General features: G+C 36.4%; 1 protein-coding gene across 6 annotated transcripts in view; it reads left to right on the forward strand.

Annotated features, from left to right (window-relative positions):
• Positions 1-21,949, forward strand: part of Grm8 (glutamate metabotropic receptor 8) — an 865,501-nt gene that overhangs the window by 704,165 nt on the left and 139,387 nt on the right. For all 6 annotated transcript variants that reach the window (XM_040728578.1, XM_040728576.1, XM_040728575.1 and 3 more), the window contains exon 8: positions 12,854-12,990. In XM_040728578.1, coding sequence (XP_040584512.1) covers positions 12,854-12,990 — 137 coding nt within the window. The remainder of the gene's footprint in view (positions 1-12,853; positions 12,991-21,949) is intronic.

Here is a 21,949-nt window from a genome sequence, read left to right on the forward strand (position 1 = left end):
GACTCCTCTCCTGACTAAATGTCCAGCCAAATGACAGGTAATTGTTGGGAGTTGTAATCTAATTTTTATCTTAGGGAATGGAGTGGAGATTTGATTGTGGGAACCAAGATTATTGACTGCCTGACTAAATTTCTCACCGGAGGTCCCACAGATTGGGGGGAAGTGATCCAATACACCAATACATGGGAAATTGTGCCCAATAATTTACACACTGCTGAATCTTGCAACAAAAGAGAGTGCTATGTTTTCTCAAGAGATTTAGTCTTTATATGAAATGTGGTGGGCCCAGCGTGTTACCACTGAGTTTGTCTCCATCAGATCATGTTAGTTCTGGTGGGTCAATGTTCTGATGTTCTGATGTATCAGCTGAAATCTCAATTCATAATTCTTGAAGACCACAGTAACAAAGTAAATTCTTTAAATATAATAATTGTAGAAGAGTACAATAAGATAAATAAAAAGCCTGTCCATTACCAGAAAAAATGTAGAAAATTAAAGATTAACTACTAAGAGTTTTAAAGGGAGAAACAAAAGCATAAGTATTTGTACATATTATGATTATTTATGTAGAAATAAAGATCTAGAGATAATTTATTAGGTATAGTGGAGAGTCTTTCAAAGGAATCTTGACTTTGAAAGTAATTCTTCCTTGTAAGACATGTCCTGATCATGTTTGGATACTTAGCAGCACCTATGGCCTCTTTCAATATGTCAGTGCCACCATTTTCCATTAGGTAAAAATATCCCAAGGCTTTCCCAAATGTCCCCTGGGAAGTAAGTTAACCTTTAGCTTAGAACAATTCTCCTACATATAGAAGTCAGCTGTATTTTATATACTAGTAGCCAAGTCATAAGTAATGTTAATTTTACAGTCAACAAGGGTGATAGATAATATGAGCATCATATATGATATTATCTACAAAATTGGAAAATTACTATGGAAAGAGAAGGTTTAAATGTGGCTGTAGAAGTAGCTATGTGATAGAGTACATTATTAATGTGTAAGGTTTTGAACATTCAATATTTAATGCTTATCAAAAAAACTGGAGAAAGAAAAAACTAGAGAAGAGAAAATATATATTATAAAAGGTTTTAAGACTTGCTGAATAACTAAATATGAAACAGGAGACAGGGACGTATACTTAAGAAGATAGTAGAAAATATTTTTCCTTAGATAATTTGTATATTCTATCACTTTTTAATCTTAAGCCTCTTAGATGGTTCTAAGTTTTACACTGAAAAAGCACAGGGCAAAAAGAAGGCAGAAAAATTCTTAGATGAATAGATGACTCACCTTACCAATTTAAGACTTGTATGAATCTATTTAATTTGTGTAATACTGGATGGAAACTGGATAAATGGACCAATGGATTAATAAAACAAAATACAGGGTTATTTCTTTATAAATCTCAGGTATAAAATAAATGTAGCTGTCCAGACAGTGAGAATAAAGGAATTGAACAGAAAGAGTTGAAAATTTATTATCCTTAAGTAAAAATTGATATTTTATCCCTCTATCCCCTCGTGCATCAATTCCAATTAGATCAGAATGCATGAGGAAATTGTAAATTTGAAAAGTCTCAATAAAAAATAAACTAATAACTTTTAGACTTTTATAAAAAATTATTTGTTACATGAGAATAAAATCATTCACAGAGAAACTTGATAAATTCAGTTAGTTGTTAGTCTGTGGTGGTTTGAATGAGAATGAATTTCATAGGCCCTTGTGGTTGAATGCTTAGTTGCCTGTTAGTGGAACTGTTTGGGAAGGATAAGGAAGTGTGGCCTTGTAACAGATGTGTCACTGTGGCTAGGGTTTGATGTTTCAAAAACCCACACCAGGTCCAGTATGTCTTTAATTGACTGCTGCTTTCTATTCATGCAAAAGATAACGGTAGCCTTTTTGATTAAAGTCCTCTTCTAAGTTCATGCTTATCTTTTCCCTTCTGTCTCCTTCCCTCCTTCTTCACTTGTTCCTCTCATGCATGGATCTATCATTGTCAGAGGTAGAATTGTTTAAAAGATACAATTACTCTTTCATTGAAGTGTCCATATGCAAATTACTTGGGAATAGATATTTAGTGCAGTGAAAAAGATATCATAAGGAAATTCAATGGCATAAGATTCAGAGAAAATTTCTCATACATAATGAGAATGTATTGAGTATTGTCGAGTAGTAGAATATTTTGCTTTATCCTGAGATTTCTCTTAAGATGTATTACTTAATCTCACTTAATTGTAATGTTCTTTTTCCCCATTCCTTTGCTTTAACCACACATTTTGTATTTTAATAGTCTTTTTGGTCACTTTTCTTACAAGAGATTTCATTTAAGTCTCCTAATACATCTGCTTCCCTGAGATGTGTATCACTAAGTAATGGGTCTTTTCTTACGTTAAAAGTTCAATCAGCTTATTTGAGTACTGTAAATGCAATTATAGCTTGCCTTTCTATTTCTCAAATGGGGCTATTCATTAACAATGATGACATTTTGCAATCATAATGCACCTTTGCTCCAAGGAGCATAAAGACATCTACACAAGAGAGAGGGCTATTATAAGTTCAGTTTCTTAATGGAAAAATCAAGGAGGAGGTTTGGCTCAGAGAATTAGAAATGACATTCAGTTGTATTCTTTATCCTATCTTATTTTTCACACAATAGAACAGAGAAGCTGTCATTTCAGCCTAAAATGAACAAATATTTTTAAGACCTTAATATTTCCTTTTTCTGGGCACATGAATACCTTTACACTCATTTAGAAAAAAGAACTCAGTGCAGATAGCTACTCAACAGAATTCTAGAGAATGAATTTGCATTATATAACTTATATTTTGTAAAATACACACACATTGCATACTTTTTGTGTGTATACATTATTGTAATTTGCATTAATACTTAGAACTCTAAAAACAGTTACCAATTCAATCCAGTGCCTTTGATTCTAAAGTTTTCTTGTTTTTGTTTCTTGAGATATGGTTTTCTGTGTAGCTTTGGAGGCTGTCCTGGAACTCACCCTGTAGACCAGGCTGGTCTTGAACTCACAGAGATCTGCCTGCCTCTGCCTCCCGAGTGCTGGGACTTAAAGGCGTGTGCAATCACTGTATAATTTAGCATGAAGTGAAGTATTTAATTTCAAAAAATTGAATATGGATTCTAACACTAAACAATTAGTCTGATGCTACTTACATAAGAGTAAACATGATATGAAAAATCTCTTATAACATAACCATATAATCCAGTATTGTGTATCAAGTCATTTGAGAACCTTGTATATTTTAGATACATATAAATGTCATGAGGAAAGCAAACACTGTTATATTATAGTGAGTTGTAGGGATAGGATAGTGAATCTGTGCTATTTGAAATAGGATATAGAGGCTTTGCTGAAGCTTCAAGAGAAGAATGCTAGGACAAAGAAAAGATGATAAAATTTCTGTGATAGAGAAAGCTTCATGATCTTGGCAACAGAAGTAAGACTAGGATGGAGAAATACAGAACATGAGTTAAGTAAGGGAAACGAGGAACCTTAAAAACCATGACATGCCTTTTTACATTTTGATATAAGTTGCATGAGGAGTCAGTGAATGTTTTTAAGGAGAGGAGTTGGAGTTGGACTTGTTTTTCACAGTATCATTTTGGCTAATGATCAAGAATGTACAAACGTGTTCAATATGACTACATTGTACTTTCTCAGGATTCATAGAGATGTCATAGTGGTCTGGAACAGTTTAGTAGAAAAGAGGAAGAATGTGCAAACTAGGGGTAATTTGGTGATAGGATCTGTTAATGGACAGAAGTGAATAATTGTTTGCTTATATTTTCCCTCATGGAACAGTGTAGCCATTATTTTAGGATCTCATTTCCAGATCTGGCATTTCCTGATCTCATGGTCAGACTTGGGTGAATGGATGGATATACATCAACAGGAGAAACAACTGAAAGATATTAAGTCAATTTTAAATAAATTTCAGGAGAGAGGCTTTGTCTGTGAATCTAACTATGCTGTTTTAAAATGGTTACCACCAAACAGAATTAGTGAATTATGAAGCCGTAGTTACTACACAGCACAAACGTAAGACAGAAATGTTTATAGTAGATTATCATATGCAAAAAAATTAGAAGGAAAGTGAAAGTTGAAAGCATACTGAGGTAATCCAGAAGCTAATATGTGAATGTAAAACTCAAGCAAAAGTGTGCATGGAGAAGGATATGCTAAATCCAGTGCAAAAGTCTTCCAAAAATGAGACTAATTAAGGCATATGGGGCATATTCTGATTCTTAAACACTTATATTTTAATTTGAATAGTTGATTCTGATAACTGGTTGTAATGCATACTTGATAAATTGTATAAAAGAAAGGAAGGCATAAATCCCCATAATTTTGTTGTGTTACTATTTTCTATTTGATTTGAGTCAAAGATTAACATCTCATTAAGGGCACAAAAGCTAATAAATTACATTATTAATCTCTTCTGCTTGCCTAATGTTCTAGGTGATGATGAAATTACTAATCAGTATCATTTGCCACTAAGTGGGAAAGAAAGAAAGATTTGAAAAGACAACCTTGAGTGACAATTAAAAGTACATTTATCTCTTTTACATTTAAAAGTAAACAAATTATTACTGAATTGTCTTCCCTCCCTCACGGAGGACACACTGCAATATGAAACAAGTCATCAAAAGAGTAGATAAATATAGTTTGGAGGAGATTATATTATTATGATCATCTCAGAAGTGAGAGTTATATGTAAATAGGGTCACTTGCACAGATTCCACAGCTAATTTGAAGACAAGGAAATAAAACTTCAGTCCCTAGGTTCCAAGACTAGACTTTCCCCCATATCACACTCAAAGGAACCAGCATTTTGCTGTAAAACTTCCTCTACAGAACCATATTAGAAGTACATGATATGTCGAGTAATAAAAAATATAATTTGTCTACACATTTCCTGTTGAACAAAAACTACTCCAGGAGATGTGTAGATCCTGAAGGCAGTTCCTGACTAGTAAAAATGTCACGTCACAAATCTATGTGTTTTCTCCCCTTTTTTCACAGGTCCACATAGATGGAAATCATTTGAAAAATGTAATGTATTATAAAATGTATAAAATAACTACAGTGAAAGACAAAAATGAAAGACAACCACAAAATTTGAGGGGTGTAATTTATAGAATGTAAATAAACACCCAAATAGTCTCAATTAAATATATTCATTATATTTCTTACCATAGCTCTTGTAAAACTACAATAAATTAATAAATATTTGAGTAGTTCACAGGCAGAATTTATTCAGTTTTGCTTTTCAGAATGGCCAATTTCAGAACAAAAGATGATTTTTTTAAACAGATGGCAAACATCTGGAAAGGAATGAACCACTAATGAGCCCTGCCTGGCTATTCAAGGATGCTCTTTGTTTCATAGTCCAGGATTCTAGGGAACTTGTCTAAAATGAGTCAACATTCAATTGTGCTACCGCCTGATGTGAGAAGGTTGATGTAATTCAAAAGCATGCTTAGCCTTGACCAGAAAGCAGATTAGGAAAACAAGATGCAAGCCCGATGAGTAATACAATATGCTTTAGCTGTGAGTAATTAACTCAAAGACCACTCAAACAAACACCACACTTTGGGGTTGTTTTGCATCGAGACACTGATGACAATGGGAAAGATGGGAGGTATTGTAGATTAAGTTCACACTGTTATGAAGAAGATGGGCAAAAGTTTGCTTGAGAGTGTAAGAGGGTAATTCTTTTTTGTTTGTCTGTAATTTATGGGATGTTTGCTCTGTATTGATTGATAATAGATCTGCTTCTGTTTATACTAAGGAGACAAATGGCTCATGAAAAATAAAGCACATAGTAGACTCTCAATAAATATCTCACCAACAAGATCATATGGCAGATATATATGCAGAAGAAAGTGGAGAATTTGGTTGATCCAGGTTGGAGAGAAAGAGGTAGTTAGGTCTATGACCAGTTTTTATATTTTGTTAATAGTTAAGTTGAATTTTTATTCTTTAATGTAATTTAAATTAGAAACAAGCTTTTTTCACATATCAATCCCAGTACCCTCACCATGCCCTCATCCCTGTACCCCCCAATCCTCCCAACCCTTCAACTGTTCTCCTTTCCACTCCCCAGGGAGGGTGAGGCCTTCCATGAGGGGATCTCCCAGAGCCTGTCCTTTCATCTGGGGCAGGGCCAAGGCCCTCCCCTATGTGTCCATGCTGAGATGTGTGATGGGATCCCAAAGACCATTTGTATGCCAGGGATAAATACTGATCTACTACCCAAGGCCACATATATTGCTCAGACCTCCTCACTGACACACAAATTTAGGGGGTCTGGATCAGCCCCATGTTGGCCTTTCATTCATCAGTCTGGGGTCCAAGATATCCCCTTTGTTCATGTCACTTGTCTTCTTGGGTTTCACCAGTATAGTCTTGACCCCTTTGCTCATCACTGCTCCCTCTCTGCAACTGTGTTCCAAGAGTTCAGTTAAGTATTTAACTGTGGGTGTTTGCCTCTGCTTCCATCAGCCACTGGATGAAGGCTCTAGGATGGCCTATAGGGTAGACCTCCAGCTCATTATCAGGAAAGGGCATTTAAGGTAGCCTCTCCACTATATCTTAGATTGCCAGTTGGTGTCATCCTTGTAGATCACTGGAAATCTCAATAGTGCAATATCTCTCCTCAAAACTATAATGACTCCCTCTACTATGGTATCTCCCATCCTGCTCTCCTCTATTCTTCCCCCTACTTACCCTTCCTGCTCCCCCCTTCTCTTCCTCTCCCCCCTCTCCTCTCCCTCTCTTTTTCTCAGCTTCGTTTCCCCTCTCCCCTTGCTTCCAATGCACTCAGGAGATCCTGTCCCATTTCCATTCTCTGGAGTACCATGCATATATCTCTTGGGGTTCTCCCTGTTTCCCAGACTCTCTGGCACTGGGATTGTAGGGTGGCACTCCCCTGATCCATGTCTAGAATCCATATATGAGTGAGTACATATCATGCTTGTCTTTTTGTGACTGTGTTATCTCACTCTTCTAGTGCCATCACCCATTTGCCTGCAAATTTCAAGAGTCCATTGTTTTTTTTTCCGCTGAGTAGTACTCCATTGTGTAAATGTATCAAATTTTGTCTATCAATACTCCAGTGGAGGGGCATCTAGGTTCTGGCTTTTACATGTAATACTGTTATGAAAATAGTGGAACAGATGTCCTTCCTTATTGTATGAATATGCATCTTTTGGGTAAATGCCTAAGAGTGGAATTGCTAGGTCTTCTGGTAGACTGATTACCATTTTCCTGAGGAATCTCCATACTGATTTCTGAAGTGGCTGTATAAGCTGGCACTCCCACCAGCAGCCCTCCCCCCACTTCTCCACATCTTTTCCAACATAAACTGTCATTGGTGTTTTTGATTTTAGTCATTTTGACAGGAGTATCTGGTATCTCAGAGTTGTTTTGTGTTGCATTTCCCTAATGGCTAAGGATGTTGAGCACTTTCTTAAGTGTCTCTCAGTCATTTTAGACTCCTGTATTGATAATTCTCTATTTAGTTCTGTACCCACTTTTTAATTGTATCCTTTGGTATTCTAGAGCCTTACTTCTTGAGTTCCTTGTAAATTTTGGAGCTCATCCCTCTGTCAGATGTAGGGTTAGTGAATATCTTTTCCCATTCTGTTGACTGCCTTTTTGTCTTGCCTACAGTGTCCTTTGCCTTACAGAAGCTTCTCAGTTTCAGGAGGTCCTATTTATTAATTGTCGATCTCAGTGTCTGTGGTAATGGTCTTATTTTCAGGAAGAAGTCTCCTGTACCAATTCATTTAAAGGTATCTCCCACTTTCTCTCCTAAGAGGTCCAATATGCCTGGATTTATGTTGAGGTCTTTGATCCATTTGGATTTAAGTTTTGTGCATAGCAATAGACATGGATCTATCTGCAGTCTTCTACATGCCAGCATCCAGTTAGACCGGCACCATTTATTGAAGATGCTTTCTTTTTTCCATTGTATAGTTTTAGCTTCTTTGTCAAAAATCAGGTATTCATACTGTATGGATTAATATCAGGGTGTTAAATTCGTTTCCATTGGTCTACCTGTCTATTTTTATGCTAATACCAAGGTGTTTTCAGGACTATAGCTCTATAATAGAGCTTGAAGTCAAGGATGGTGATGCCTCCGGACATTCCTTTGTTTAACAGGGTTGTTTTGGCTATCCTGGGTCTTTTTTTCATATAAAGTTGATTATTGTTCTTTCAAGTTCTGTGAAGAATTGTGTGTGGATTTTGATGGGGATTTCATTGAATGTGCAGGTTGCTTTTGTCAAGGTTACCATTTTTACTAAATTGATTCTAACTATTCAAGAGAATAGGATATCTTTCCATTTTATGATACCTCCTTTAATTTCCTTCTTTAAAGATTCAAATTTCTTGTGGTACAGGTCTTTCACTTGTTTGGTTTACATTATTCCAAGTCTTATGTTTTTGTGGCAATTGTAAAGAGCGATGTTTCTCTGATTTATTTCTCAATCCTTTTATCTTCTGTATATAATAGAGCTGCTGATTTGAGTTGATCTTGTGTACTGTTACTTTGCTGAACATGTTTAGCAACTGTAGGGGTTCCCTGGTAGAGTTTTTCAGGTTACTTATGTAAACTATCATATCATCTGCAAATAGTGAAAGTTTGACTTCTTCTTTTCCAATTTGTAACCCATTGATCTCCTTTTGTGGTCTTATTGCTCTAGCAAGAACTTTAAGTACAATATTTAAGAGGTATGGAAAGAATAGACAGCCTTATTTTGTTACTGATTTTATAGGAATCCCATTGAGTTTCTCTCGATTTAGTTTGATGTTGGCCATTGGTTGGCTATATAGCTTTTATTAGGTTTAGGTGTGTTCCTATTATCTCTATTTCCTGGATATTTTATGTTAGGAATTTGTTGGACTTAATATTTTCTTTGGTTTATGAATCTATTTCTCCTAGTATATCTTCAATGCCTGAGATTCTGTTTTCCATCTCTTGTATTCTGTTTGTTATGCTTGCATCTGTAGTACCTGACCATTTGTCCAGCTTTTGTTTATTCCAGCATTCCCTCAGACTGTGTTTTTTTTTAATGTCTCTATTTCAGCTTTCAACACTTGCACTGCTTTAATTGTTTCTTGCAATTTTTGTTTTGTCTTTTCCTCCATTTCTTGCAGTTTTTGTTTGTTTTGTCTTCAATATCACTTTAAGGGGTTTTTTCATATCCTCTTTGAGGACCTCCATCATTTTCATGAAGTTGTTTTTAAGGTCATTCTCTTCTGCTTCATCTGCATTGGGGTGTTCAGGTCTTCCTGGTGTAGAGTCTCTAGACTCTAGTGGTGTCACATTGGTTTTTCTGTTGCTGAGTGTGTTTTTATATTGTCTCCTTCCCATTCTTTTTCTAGTGGGTACAGAAGAACTCTTCCTCTCCTGGTGGGTACAGGACCAGAGTTCCCTTCCTGTGTGTGCAAGCAGGTCCAATACTCTGGTGACTCTCCTCTACCTGTGGATGGACTCAGTCCTAGTAGCAGGGCCTTGGCAGCCTCAGGGTAGGCTGGCCCTCATTGGGACTGGATCTGCAGTGCACAGTCCCCAGGTCCCAGCTTGTTGTACACAGGGCCTGGAAGGCAGGCTGGAAGCAGGCCCAGGCTTACCTAGTCCCATGAGCAGAGAAAGGGATTGGATGCTGGCAGTCTCTTTTGGATTGGCTCCTGCCTGGTTAGAAAAATAGTGGCAGTTCCCAGGCACAGGAAGGTGGTACAGAAACAATCCTTTGACCAGTTTCAGATGGTCAAGTTCCTACAAGATGCTTGGCTTGAGCTGCAAATTATCGGAAGGTGTTAGAAGAAAGAACAAGGAATTTTCTTTTATTTTTTAAATTTAAATTTAAATTTGAAACAAGTTTGCTTCACATTTAATTCCACGTCCCCCTCCCTTTCCCTCTCCTCCTCCCGTGCCCTCCCCCAACCCCCCCAATGTCCCCTCATTTCCCCAAGGAGGGTGAGGCCCTCCATGGGGGTGTCCATAGTCTGTCATTTCATCCATGGCAGGGTTGAGATCCTACCCCGAGAGTCCAGGGTGAGAGGGCATCTCTCATTGTTGGATGGGTGCCCAAAGTCCATTTGTATACCTAAGACTCAATAGATTACCTAGGCCTCCTAACTGATACCCACATTCAGGGGGTCTTGATCAGTGGAACAAGGAATTTTATGTGAAAAACCGAATGGCAAATCAAATTGTGAGGCAATCAGGGAACTGGATTTTCAGTTTATTTGGCATTCCATTGAAAAGTCATGTGGATCAGTAATAAAAATACCATGTAAATCATATTTTCTTACAGATTTCCAAAAACAAGAGTGATAGTAATTTAAACTTATGTAATATTCACTGTGTTTTTACACAGATTGGTTTATTTAATCATGTAACTCTTTGTGTAAGGGTTGCTGTCATTTTAGTTTACAGGTAACAAAAGTGGGATATAGTGAAGCTGAGAATATATCCAAAACAGTAACATCCACTAAGTGGTAGAACAGGGGTTTGAACCTGTGCAGATCTAAGAATTCATTTTCTTGATCACTTTCAAGTTTTCCCCCTTAATACACTGTCAAATCTGAAATGATATTGAAGTATCTAAGTTAGAAATTATTATACTAGGGATAGTGATTCTCTCATGAATAAACTACCAACAGGTATTCTTTTAACTGGAGAAAAAAGACACCAAAACAGCTAGCCATAAGTTTATACATAACCCAGCCTGCTGTCATCATACACAGATTACAGAAGTGTCATTAAAGATTTTTTAAAAGCAGTTATTTTATGGACAAGATGACAACAATGGGCATTTTAGGTAGAGCAAACTAAATATAGTCTTATTTTTAATGACATTTAAATATCAGAAACATGTTATTATGATGACTACAAAGTATGTTTTTCAATCAGAATCCTGTTACTAAATCTTAGTAACTGTTTAGGCATTACTTACAGAACTTTTCATATTCCTTTTGCCAGTATATATAGATATTTACTAAAAATGAGTATGGGGTAGATCATATTATTTAATTACCTTACTTATTGTTCCAAGTGCTTCACAAGAATTGACTAATTTAAATTTCATAAGATCTCGATGAAGAAAAATATCATTACCCATACTTCACAGAAGTCCACAGGAAATACATAAGAGGCTAAATAGTCTGAGAAATGTTTTGTTCATGAATAGAAAATAGGTTTCTTCTCGAGCAGCTATGGAGTAGTAACATAATACTGGCTGATTAAACAAATTGTCTTTTTATTCTTCAATTCCTTCCTTTGTTGATTTATAAAATAATTTTTACATGAATGACTGAAAATATTAATTAGTAACAAAGCACATATGTACTGTTCTTCATGACCTCAAGGTACATTCATGTTCTTTACTCGGTCTTTACTGCACATGAAAAGAGTCATACAAATGAATGAGGAATTCAACATGAGCATGTAGCCTTCTGTCTTATGTCAGTGATTCTTCCTTCCAGTGCCGTCTCCTGTAGACTCATCAGTCTTTGGTAGTATTAGGATCTGTGTTCTTAGAGATTTCATGTCGTGTTCAAATTTTAGAATAAAGTCAAGAAAATGGGGCTATAATAAGCACATCTCAGTTAAGTCCCATGAAAGCATTCTGATTGCAACACTGCTACTCTCATTCTAACTAATTCTAATTCTTACTCTACTCTCATTATAACTATATGCAAGTTGATAAACTACATTTAACATTTTTACAAATATTAAGATTAACCTTTAAAATCAATTAAGAAAACATTGAAGGCTGGAAATACATAACATTGACCCATTTAAATGTTAATAATTTGGAAACTATGATGTAGAAAGAGACTGTGAGAAGAGAAATGACATCTAAATACCCTTTGAGGAAAGGGGGCCGGCGAGGAGAAGATAGGCATCAAGGAAAGGAATTGCTGTCAACAGAGTGCTTATAGTTAAGAAAGAATAATCCATGAAGATGAAGGGAGGTCTAAAAACTGGTATAGCAAAAATGTCTGTGTAGATAGTGCTGTGAGATGGAATGAGAAAACATTGTGTTCTCTCATTCCTTTCTACTCTTAGACCTGCGATTATATAGAAGTTAATAAGAGGGAAAGTGAAAGTGAGGAGAAGTTATCAATAGAAAAGATGAAAGCTTCCAAGAGCAATGGAGTTTAGAAGAGACTAAATTCCTCGCATCCTGCTGCTCTGTCACCATTACACTCATCACAGGGAATCACGAGGCTTTGATGATTTCAGAAGAGCTGGGCTTCTCCACTGTTCACTCTGCATTGCCCAGAGGAGGTTTCCAAGAGCAGCTTGCAGTGATGTGCTCAGAAGCAGTAGCGCTAAAAAGTGCACCATCTTCATATTGGAGCGGAACTCGCCATGAAGTCAAGCACTTAGGTTTCTGGCTTGGTTGTTCTGTCAATTTTGTGGTGATATTTGTAGATCGTATTGTACAGTGTCTGTCAAATTTCATTGTGTGTACATTTTCCACATTAAGACAGTATTGAATATTCAGACTATCAATTTTATTTATTTAGCATATATGTATATATATACATATATTACTTAGCTTGGCTACTCATCATTTACTTTCTAATGTATATAATATAGTCCATTTTATCCTTATATGTGCATCTAGGCTGATTTTTATGTGAAAGTTATTTTACTCTCAATAATAACCTCGTATGGATTACAATCTTCGTGTCCCTTACTACACACAATATATTTTTATCTGCCATACTTCATTAGAGGAAAATAAGCCCACTGGGCTATGTTCTATACTTTATTAACACTTTTTCCTAATCTTTATAGGCAGTGCTGGTACACCTGTCACTTTTAATGAAAATGGAGATGCTCCTGGACGCTATGATATCTTCCAGTATCAGATAAACAACAAAAGTACAGAATATAAAATCATTGGGCATTGGACCAATCAACTTCACCTAAAAGCAAGTATCATTATCCTTATGCATTATTGTAACTAGCTCTTAAGGGGGAATGATATTTTAAAGCATTAAACTTGAACATCTGCAGAAAAATCCCACAATTCATAAGAATAAAGGAAGTCTAATCTTCTTTTGAACTTAAATACTTAGAGTCCAGTCTGATGTGGGGTCCCAGTGTCTAAGGCAGCTGCCATTTATTTGTCTGGGTTTTGCCATTTAGTTGGCCTCACAATGGGAGACTGACAGACCCAAGGAATCTTTCATCACTTGGAGCCCAGAGAATCTCCTAATAAGCAATGAATCCCCCAAGATTTTGAGGTGATATACTCCATGATGACACCTGACAATAGTGTAGGGGGCTTTGGACTATGAAGCCATCCTGAGCTTGAAGGTAAAGAGATTCCTAGGAAAACCCACAGTAAAGGGTCAGGTTTGGAGTTGGGAAAGAGGGATTGGAGCATCTTTTATTCCAGGCCGAAGACTTATTCACATTTCAGCAATTCCAACTCTATTTTAAACACACATTGACTTCAGGTATAGAGCGTGTCCTGTTGACTCAACCACGAATAGGAGATTCTCTTACACTGTACCATTCTTCCAAGGCTGAAAAATGCTTACATCCAGCACGTAATGTCTGAGGAATCACTAAGATAGACAGTGCTTTCTCTGCGGGCCTTAGGATGCCTATAAAAGTGTTTCTGCAAACCTAGAAACATTCTCCACTGATGTGTATTTGCAATGTGCAATTAATTTAAAAGACTTTTGTAATGTTAGTACCTTTCTCAAAGTCACATAATCACAAGGGCATGATGACAAGCTTTCTTGTGTTTGAGGCTATTCAAAAACATGGGGTGATATATATATATATACATATATATATTATTTTTTTACAAGACAGGGTTTCTCTGTATTGTTTTGGAGGCTGTCGGTCCAGCCCAGCCTCGAACTCACAGAGATCCGTCTGCCTCTGCCTCCCGAGTGCTGGGATTAAAGGCGTGCGCCACCACTGCCCAGCCGATGGGGTGATATATTAACACAGTTTTCTCCTCCTGTTTGTTCAAACGTCTTTTGAAGTAATATAGTTTCATAGTATCTGTCATACAAGTTCATAGCCAAGAAGTGGATGATAATAAATTACAGAACTGTAGTTTGTTTCTTTCAAGTAGCTTCCTGATGGTTGCCTCAGTTCTCTTTCACCATGCAAAGGCAGCTTTGGTTCTAGCCACTGTAAAAGGCAGTCCTGAATTTCCACAGTTATGACTTTAGCTTCTTTGTGAAACTCTTATATTGTTCTGAAACCCAATATGATTTATTTAAACTTAACTTTGAAAAAATGCCACAGAATATTTATTTATACTCTGAAAATATCTTTTAGACTGTCATCCTTTGGAAGTATAGTTCTGTGAAGTAAACTTAATATGACACAGAAAAATTTGAGAATGGTTTAAATAGGGAAGATACTTTTATCTGACTTTTGTCAGCACCAAAATGCTTATCATATTGTTTTGGTTAAGAATTTACATAGTAAAAAGAATTTTGTGGGACTGCCATATGCTATGTATAATATCAAAGTCCCTATAATGTACTAAGGGCCCCAAATAATTACACACACAAATGAACACACAGCTATCTCTTTTTTGTATGCATAATCTGTTTATTGTAAAACTTAATGTTGAAGCTTAAGCTGTGCTTTTATGTACATTTAATGATGCATGAATACTTTATGCTTTGAACTGTAATCTCCCATAAATATATCAAATCAATCTCTACAATTTCTCATGCAGGCTATCAACGTTTATACTATGCTATAGGGCTAGGCTTATTGAAAGAATGAAGTTGCCACTCTAAGGAATAATAGGGAATGAGGCCCTGGAGGGGAGATATAAAGCAAGGACTGGATTCTGCAGACTGTCAGGATAAATTACATAACTCTCCTGAAAAACTATAACAGACCATTGTTTGAAGGAGCAGTAGTGGGAAGCTACTGATCAATATGCATTCTGCTTAGATATCCGTGTAATGTTAAGCATTGTTTTACCCTAGTTTCATAAACTCCAAGGTGAAAATAGTCGCAACAACTTCATATGTGTGTAATAAAAATTAAATGAAATAAAGTATGAAATTCTTTAGCCCATTTACTGATGCATATTATGCCCATAAACATGGTCTCATGTATTACTCCCTATCCATGAATTCTAAGCTGTAGAATTCTGATAGATCCCTGTAAGTGGAGAGTTGAAATCCTTTTAGAAGAGGCACTTGAGTTTTCTTTAGAAAGTTCTGAATGCGGGGAAGGGAAGTAAGAGAGGAAGAAATGACAATATGGAGAAATCTTAAAGAGAATTCCTGCATTTAAAATGTTAACATAATCAATACGTCTCCCTTTAATGATAGTTGCAAAGTTTTCTCTGCACTTGCATTGTAAACTTCACATAAGATAAATGTATAGCTCTTTTTTCCCACTAGTAGTATTTGGATAGATATTGATATCTGGATGACTATGTGGGGATGAGTGGTTTTTAAGATCTTATTTTAAAACCATAAAAAGCTTTCTTTCCAAACTGAATTTAAAACTTCATTTTTAATGACTTTATACATGTATACATGTATGCATACATACAAGAACATAAAATACAGTGTTTTGATAGATGATCACAATGTGGAATAGTTATGATAGGCTAATGAACAAAATTACCACCTTTCTGTTATGCTATTTTTTTGTAATAGAAACATTTACATTAAAACTTTTAGAAAACCTGAAGTCAGCTGTGGTGGTGCATGCTAGTATGATTTGCTAAAGGAGGCAGAGGCAGGAGCATCATGAGTTCAAGGCCAGCCTGGGCTACACCTTTTGGCATGTGCTGACCACACAGTTCCTATAGTAGACCATTCAGAGAACCCTTCAGTGCCAGGGTTCTCAGAGGTCTGGGGCAGAACAGATGCCTGATCAAGCTGGTCAAGTCCTGACAGCATTACAGTCCTTGGGCTGGAATAAGTCAAGTCTGAGGCAGTGTGAGCCACAGTAAGATGTGCTGGTTTGCTTGAGAAAGGGAAGAAAATTTGAAATTTGCAGAGCAGCATTGTTGTTTGTTTGTTTGTGATCACTGTTCTGTTTTCAACGGGTACAGAGTTTCAGGTCAGTTGGAGGAATAAGAACTGCCACTGAATTGCCTTGGTAAGCTCACTTGTGCTGCTCAGAGGTTGTAGAGATGTAGACATTGATATGTGATGCCTGCCTTAAGGCACTCCATGCTAGGAGGGAAGGCAGATTCAGACCAGAACTGCTCCTGTAAAGACTCAGGGATCCTGATTATATGGTTTGACCTAGTAGCCTGGTGAGAGGGGTCTACCTGTCTCAGCCACTGTTTGGAATCACTGTCAGAGAGCACAGTGAGGATGATTTATTTTCCATATCTGCAGTTTCTCCTTATTATAATAGACCAGATTTACAACTGGTTTCAGGCTCTCAATGGTGAGCATTTATCAGCCTTTTATTGGACTGCATTCTTGTTTTGTTTTGTTTTCCTATGGATGAATTCAAGCACATGATGATTTTCCACATACACAGTAGATGGTCAGGCACATTTGAGTGCAGCAAATCTTTCCCAAATATCTCTTAGTGAAGTGAATGGATGTTTGAGATAAACGAACCATTCTTGAGCCTGGAAAATGTTTCAGATATATGCGATCCTCAAAAGTATCATCCTTATAGTTGGAAATATTACTGTCTCTTTTCCTTTTAGTGGAATGAATGTATGATTTTAATTCAGCAGTTACTGTAATTTGCTTATTTTGATGTAGGATTTCTACCCAGTTATCTTGGTTCACATGTGAAATGTGTATCTGTCTACCTGGGAGTGAAGTTGTGTAATTAGGTCTCTATTTTGCTAGGAATGCATGTCTCAAGAGACAAGTGGTCCTTAAGGAGATGACAAAACAGATTGTAACCAGAGGTTCTGGCTAAACAAGGAATTGGAACTGCAAGACAAACAGCCATCTGCTAGTTTAAGTCCACAGGGGAAAGAAGCAGTAAGGTTACTGGGTGGACTAAAGATAACCCAGGCATAACAAGTTTGTGCTTCCAACCAGAGATGCTTTTTTTTAAATTAATGTAGGAACCACACAGATTTTTTTAACTGCTTTGTTTTTCTTGTCACTTTATTCAGCAAAATGAAATAAACTAAAAATAGTAGCAGATGTTTTATCTCAATAATGACTCAATCAGGATTAGTCATAACACAGAATCCATTGGAAGGGTATGGCAGAAGAAAAAGATGTCTTTGAGCCTGACTTAATTGCTCAGTGGAACCTTCTCTAGAGGAGTAACTTCTGATGAAGCTATGAGTGTTGAGCCTTGAAATTCTCAACTGTGAGTGCAGTAAAAATTTCCATGACTACTAAATACATTGTCATATCATTACACAGATTAAAATTTGGAATGACAAAGGTGTTTGAATTCTGATCTCTAATATAGTTTTTACCTCTTATATCTCATTTAAAATCTGCAGAGAAATTATAATATCAACTTCATGGAGTCATTGAGATACTTTGGGAAAACTGTACATATATATTTAGAACTATAAGTAAACATGATGATGATATTGTTTTGACAGTACAATTAGCCTATTCACATGGAGTTATATATTTTTCAACATGAAATTAGATAGAAATAGTATACAAAACCTGCAATTTTTACCCCATGCCTTGATATTTTGAGAACTGAATGATTGTTAAAAGAAGATGATATATCATGACAACGTGTGTCTATTAATTAAGAACAAAGTATCGAAGTATACTTTCTGTAAAAATAACATGTCCTCCATCATTCAAATTCTATTTCATAAAAATAAATTGAAGAAAATTTCTAGTGTCAATGAACCCCATTAAGTTCCTTTATTATAGCTTGTGTTGTAGTCACTATAACAGGTATTTTAATTGCACATATAACTTTGCTTCAAGGGTTCCTTGCTCTAGATAAACGTCATCAGGTTTAATCAAAATCATTTAATTCCTTGGTTTAATTTGGTTGAAAACTGTTGCAATGAAGGAGATTAAAGTAGTCTTGCAGTAGTGATGAACTGAATGGAACTTGAAGTGTCTGAAGATGAGAGTGCAGATGTAGCCATACCAGTCAGTCATAGAGGCCAGAAGTAGTGGCACATGCCTTTAATTCCAGCAGCCACACTAGTTAGTCATGGAAGGTGGGCGGTGGTGGTGCATGTCTTTAATACCAGCACTAGAGAGGAATATAGATAGGGTGGGTAGAGACAGTAGTGCAGTGTATTCAGTCTGTAGTCATGCTGAGGATAGGTTCTCCTCTTTAGGTCTGAGCCTTGGTAGAAAGAGGTAAGAACTCACTAGTGGCTTGGCTGTCTTGCTTCTCTGATCATTCATCTTTCCCCCCTAATATTTGTCTATGGGTTTTTATTATTTGTACTATGTGGTGATGATATCTTGCTTGTACAAATAAAATCTGTCTAAGGTTCAGAGAATAGAGCTTGCCACTAGTTAACCATAGAGGTCTAGAGGTCTGTAAAGACAGACAGGAAGTGAGCTAACTGAGCAGAAACAGGATATAAGCAGGGAGAAGCTAGCTCTCTTGTCTGTGGAGACACTAAGCAAGTTAGCGGTGGTGATGGCTTACTCCTTCTTCTTTCTGGCTTCTCTTCCTTTTTCTTCCTAGTCTTCTAATCTGGTAGCCCTGCCTATACTTCCTGCCTGACTACATCCTGCCTGTCCATTGGCAATACAACTTTATTTATCAGCCAATGAGAGAAACATATATCCACAGCATACAGAGGGACATCTTCCAAAAGGAAGAGTCACATGTTGTCGAGAAGCCAAGGGCAAACTATAGAATAGAGGCAAAGTTATGTATGCAATTAAAATACCTGTTATAAGAACTACAGCACAGGATATAATAAAGAGATTTAATTGGGTTCATAGTCAATAGAATTTTCTTATGCTTTTGTTTATGAAATAGAATTTGAATGGTGGAGGCCATGTTTTTATGGAAAGTATATTTTGATAATTTGTTCTTAAAGAAGAGATACAATGTCTGTGTACTCAACCCAGACAAAACTTAGTAAGTTCAAAGTTCAATTTAGTAATCAAGAGAAATTATAAAGGTATTTTTTTACTATTCCAACTGGCATTTCTTCCTTCACATCCCTTGTGTACAACTTTCTGCATTTTGAAGGGCCTTGGAGTCTCTGAGTAGCTTCCCATATTATCTTTGAGGAGCAGTAACCATCAACTGGCAGTCTTAGTCCTATAACACAAGGATTCCATGTTGCTTTATAAAGATGAGAACTCTTGCAAAGACAATCACAGATGCTGGTTTCCTTAACAAGCAGAGTGACCCAAAACTCCTAGAATAGAGGCCAATCTTATGGGAGAACATTGTAGGAAATGAGTAAAGATGGCTGGAAGCTAAATTTTGTAATATCTCTACTACTATGGGGACAGTTCTAAGCATAGTATAAGATATATCATGAGTTTTGCAAGAGATATCATCAGCTTTGAATCTAGGACTAAAGAAAAAGTTGTTTACTGTATTGGGTAAAGACTTTACATAATTTTTGATAGATTCTCATCACCTTGACTCATTTACTATTTGACCTTCTCCCAGAAAAAAAAATTAAAGTGACTCACTAAATAACTTTTGTCTTTGGACAATACACAAATGAAGACACATGAAAAACAGGTTAAAGAGATTTGCTACATGTCATCTAAGATGTTCAGTAAAATAAATGAATGAACTGTGCTGTTATTTTATAAAGCAAAGCACTTTGTGGCATTGTCTGCAGAGACATTCATGCCTTTTCAATCCAGGGTACTGATGACAAATCAAAGAAAGGGTTCCACCTCCCCATGACATGGCAAACCAATGTATGTATTGGAAATTTTTAAAGGGATATAGGTGAAGAGTTGACTTAAAAGAACACAAGAGACTCAATGGTAACTATGTTGCTGAAAAGTCCATCATCTTGGTGAGACTCTCAAAGGGTATGTACTTAGAGATCAATGCTCAACTTTTCGGCGCTCCTCGGAATAGTCTCCCTTTCCTCATCAAATGTCCACTTCATAACCTTGGTGAGGGATCCTGTAAGTCATATACATTTCTAGAGATCTAGGACCTCTTGAATTTCATGATTTTTAAATTTCATGCGTGTCTAGGTTCCTAAGTACCCCTTTCCTCCGTCCAGGGGAGGATGTGTTATTTTGGATGTCATAACTAAGTCTACAATGCTATGTGTTTGAATCTGATTATGAGTTAGAAGCTACCTTCAGTCTGGGAATTCAGTTTGAGGCAGATCCCTGGAGCAATCTAATAATACTAAGGGTATTTACTAGTTTATTTTGTAAAAATGGATCATTAAAATACCGTTTGGTACAAAAACAGGGGAATTTACAAGGGCTTACTGAAGATCTATGTAACAGGGGACTACCAAATTCTTTAAATAATAATGAAAACAAAACAGAAAATGGTAAATAAAGCTAAAATAATGATGGAGTCAATTGGAAAAAGTCTAAGTAGGAACATGATATGAAGAATGGTATGGAAAATTAGAAAATGCTTTCTTACTTCAGCGCCAGGGAAGGATAAATGAAGATGGTTATTCCAGACTGTTACGGGAACTATCAACTAGTAAAGATAAGAAAAAATGGTTTTCAATCCTGATTCTAACCTTGGGAAGAGTAAAGTAAGCTAGATTTCAACACAATGCATAGAATAAGTAAGGTTAAAATAAGGTTATAAACATAAAATGATACTCTGCAGTAGAAGAATTGCTGGCACAAATCATTTCATATGTTAGAGCTACTAAAATGTATGTGGACTCTGCAGCTTGCGGTACTTTTAAAAGCTCAAAGGACTCATCAGTGTTATGTGAAATCTACAATGTACAAGAGAATTACAAGAAAGAACTCAGAAGTATGATGTGCGAATCAAATATGTAGTCCCCAGCTGTTGATAAAGGTCACTGGCTGGCAAGAACATAAAACCTTAACAGATGGAGTTATTATGCCCGTTGACTGCATCAGAAGTCTAGCTTGACCATTTCCCTTAAAGTTGCCAATGTTTAAGGAGGAATAGAATGGGAAAGATGTGTTGTCCACAAGTCTCTGACCCACCTGCCTAAGATTACAAACTATGTGAACTTGCAAACATCCTATCCAACACTTTTAAAAATGTGTTTTATACTAAAGGGTTAAATAAATCTTCTGAAAATAGTCATAGATGGAATTTTGTTCAGTTCTGGGGCAAGATGTCACCCTTAATAGACCCCACTGACTTTTACAGTGATTTGGACAACATAAATAGCAGTTAATGGGCTAACTCTCATCTGGATTTGTCACTTACTAACTCAATATGTAGATCTTCAATTCCCATACTTATGAAGTTAAGAATTTCTTGTATTCAGTAAAACTTCTTTAAATATCTGACTTTCAATATGAATTTTCAGATACTTAGGGTGGAGATGGAATTTACATTCTGTTTCCTTACATGGTGATGTGTAAAAGTGTAAGTCCCAACCATTCATCCACACAGAAGGGATGCTGGTGTCTGATCATAGTGTGAGGTTGCATGTCTCATTTTCATCTCAGAGTCTCTAAAGAAGACTGTTTACCATCTGTGGAAACCAAACCTGAAATGTAATAAGATAACGCTACAGCAATTGTGTCGGCTTTCACTGGAATAAAAAGGTGAAATTGATTAACATGACATGGATCTTACTTTTATTATCAGAGTTTTATAATCTGTTTAAAAACAGGCTGTGCTGTAGATAGGGGTGAGGTTTCTTTTATTGGACAAACTGAATTTGAAGAATGACAAGTAAATAAGATTAATGTGACTTGTGAAATTCTAATTTATTCGAAAAACATTTTTTTCCATTAAGATAAAAGAGTAGTTGAGGCTGTGTTCCTGAGTCGTTTTAGTGATGCCCTGGTTGAGAGA

Source organism: Mesocricetus auratus, unplaced genomic scaffold (genome assembly GCF_017639785.1).
Source record: "Mesocricetus auratus isolate SY011 unplaced genomic scaffold, BCM_Maur_2.0 Super-Scaffold_100019, whole genome shotgun sequence".
NCBI classification, from domain to species: domain Eukaryota; kingdom Metazoa; phylum Chordata; class Mammalia; order Rodentia; family Cricetidae; genus Mesocricetus; species Mesocricetus auratus.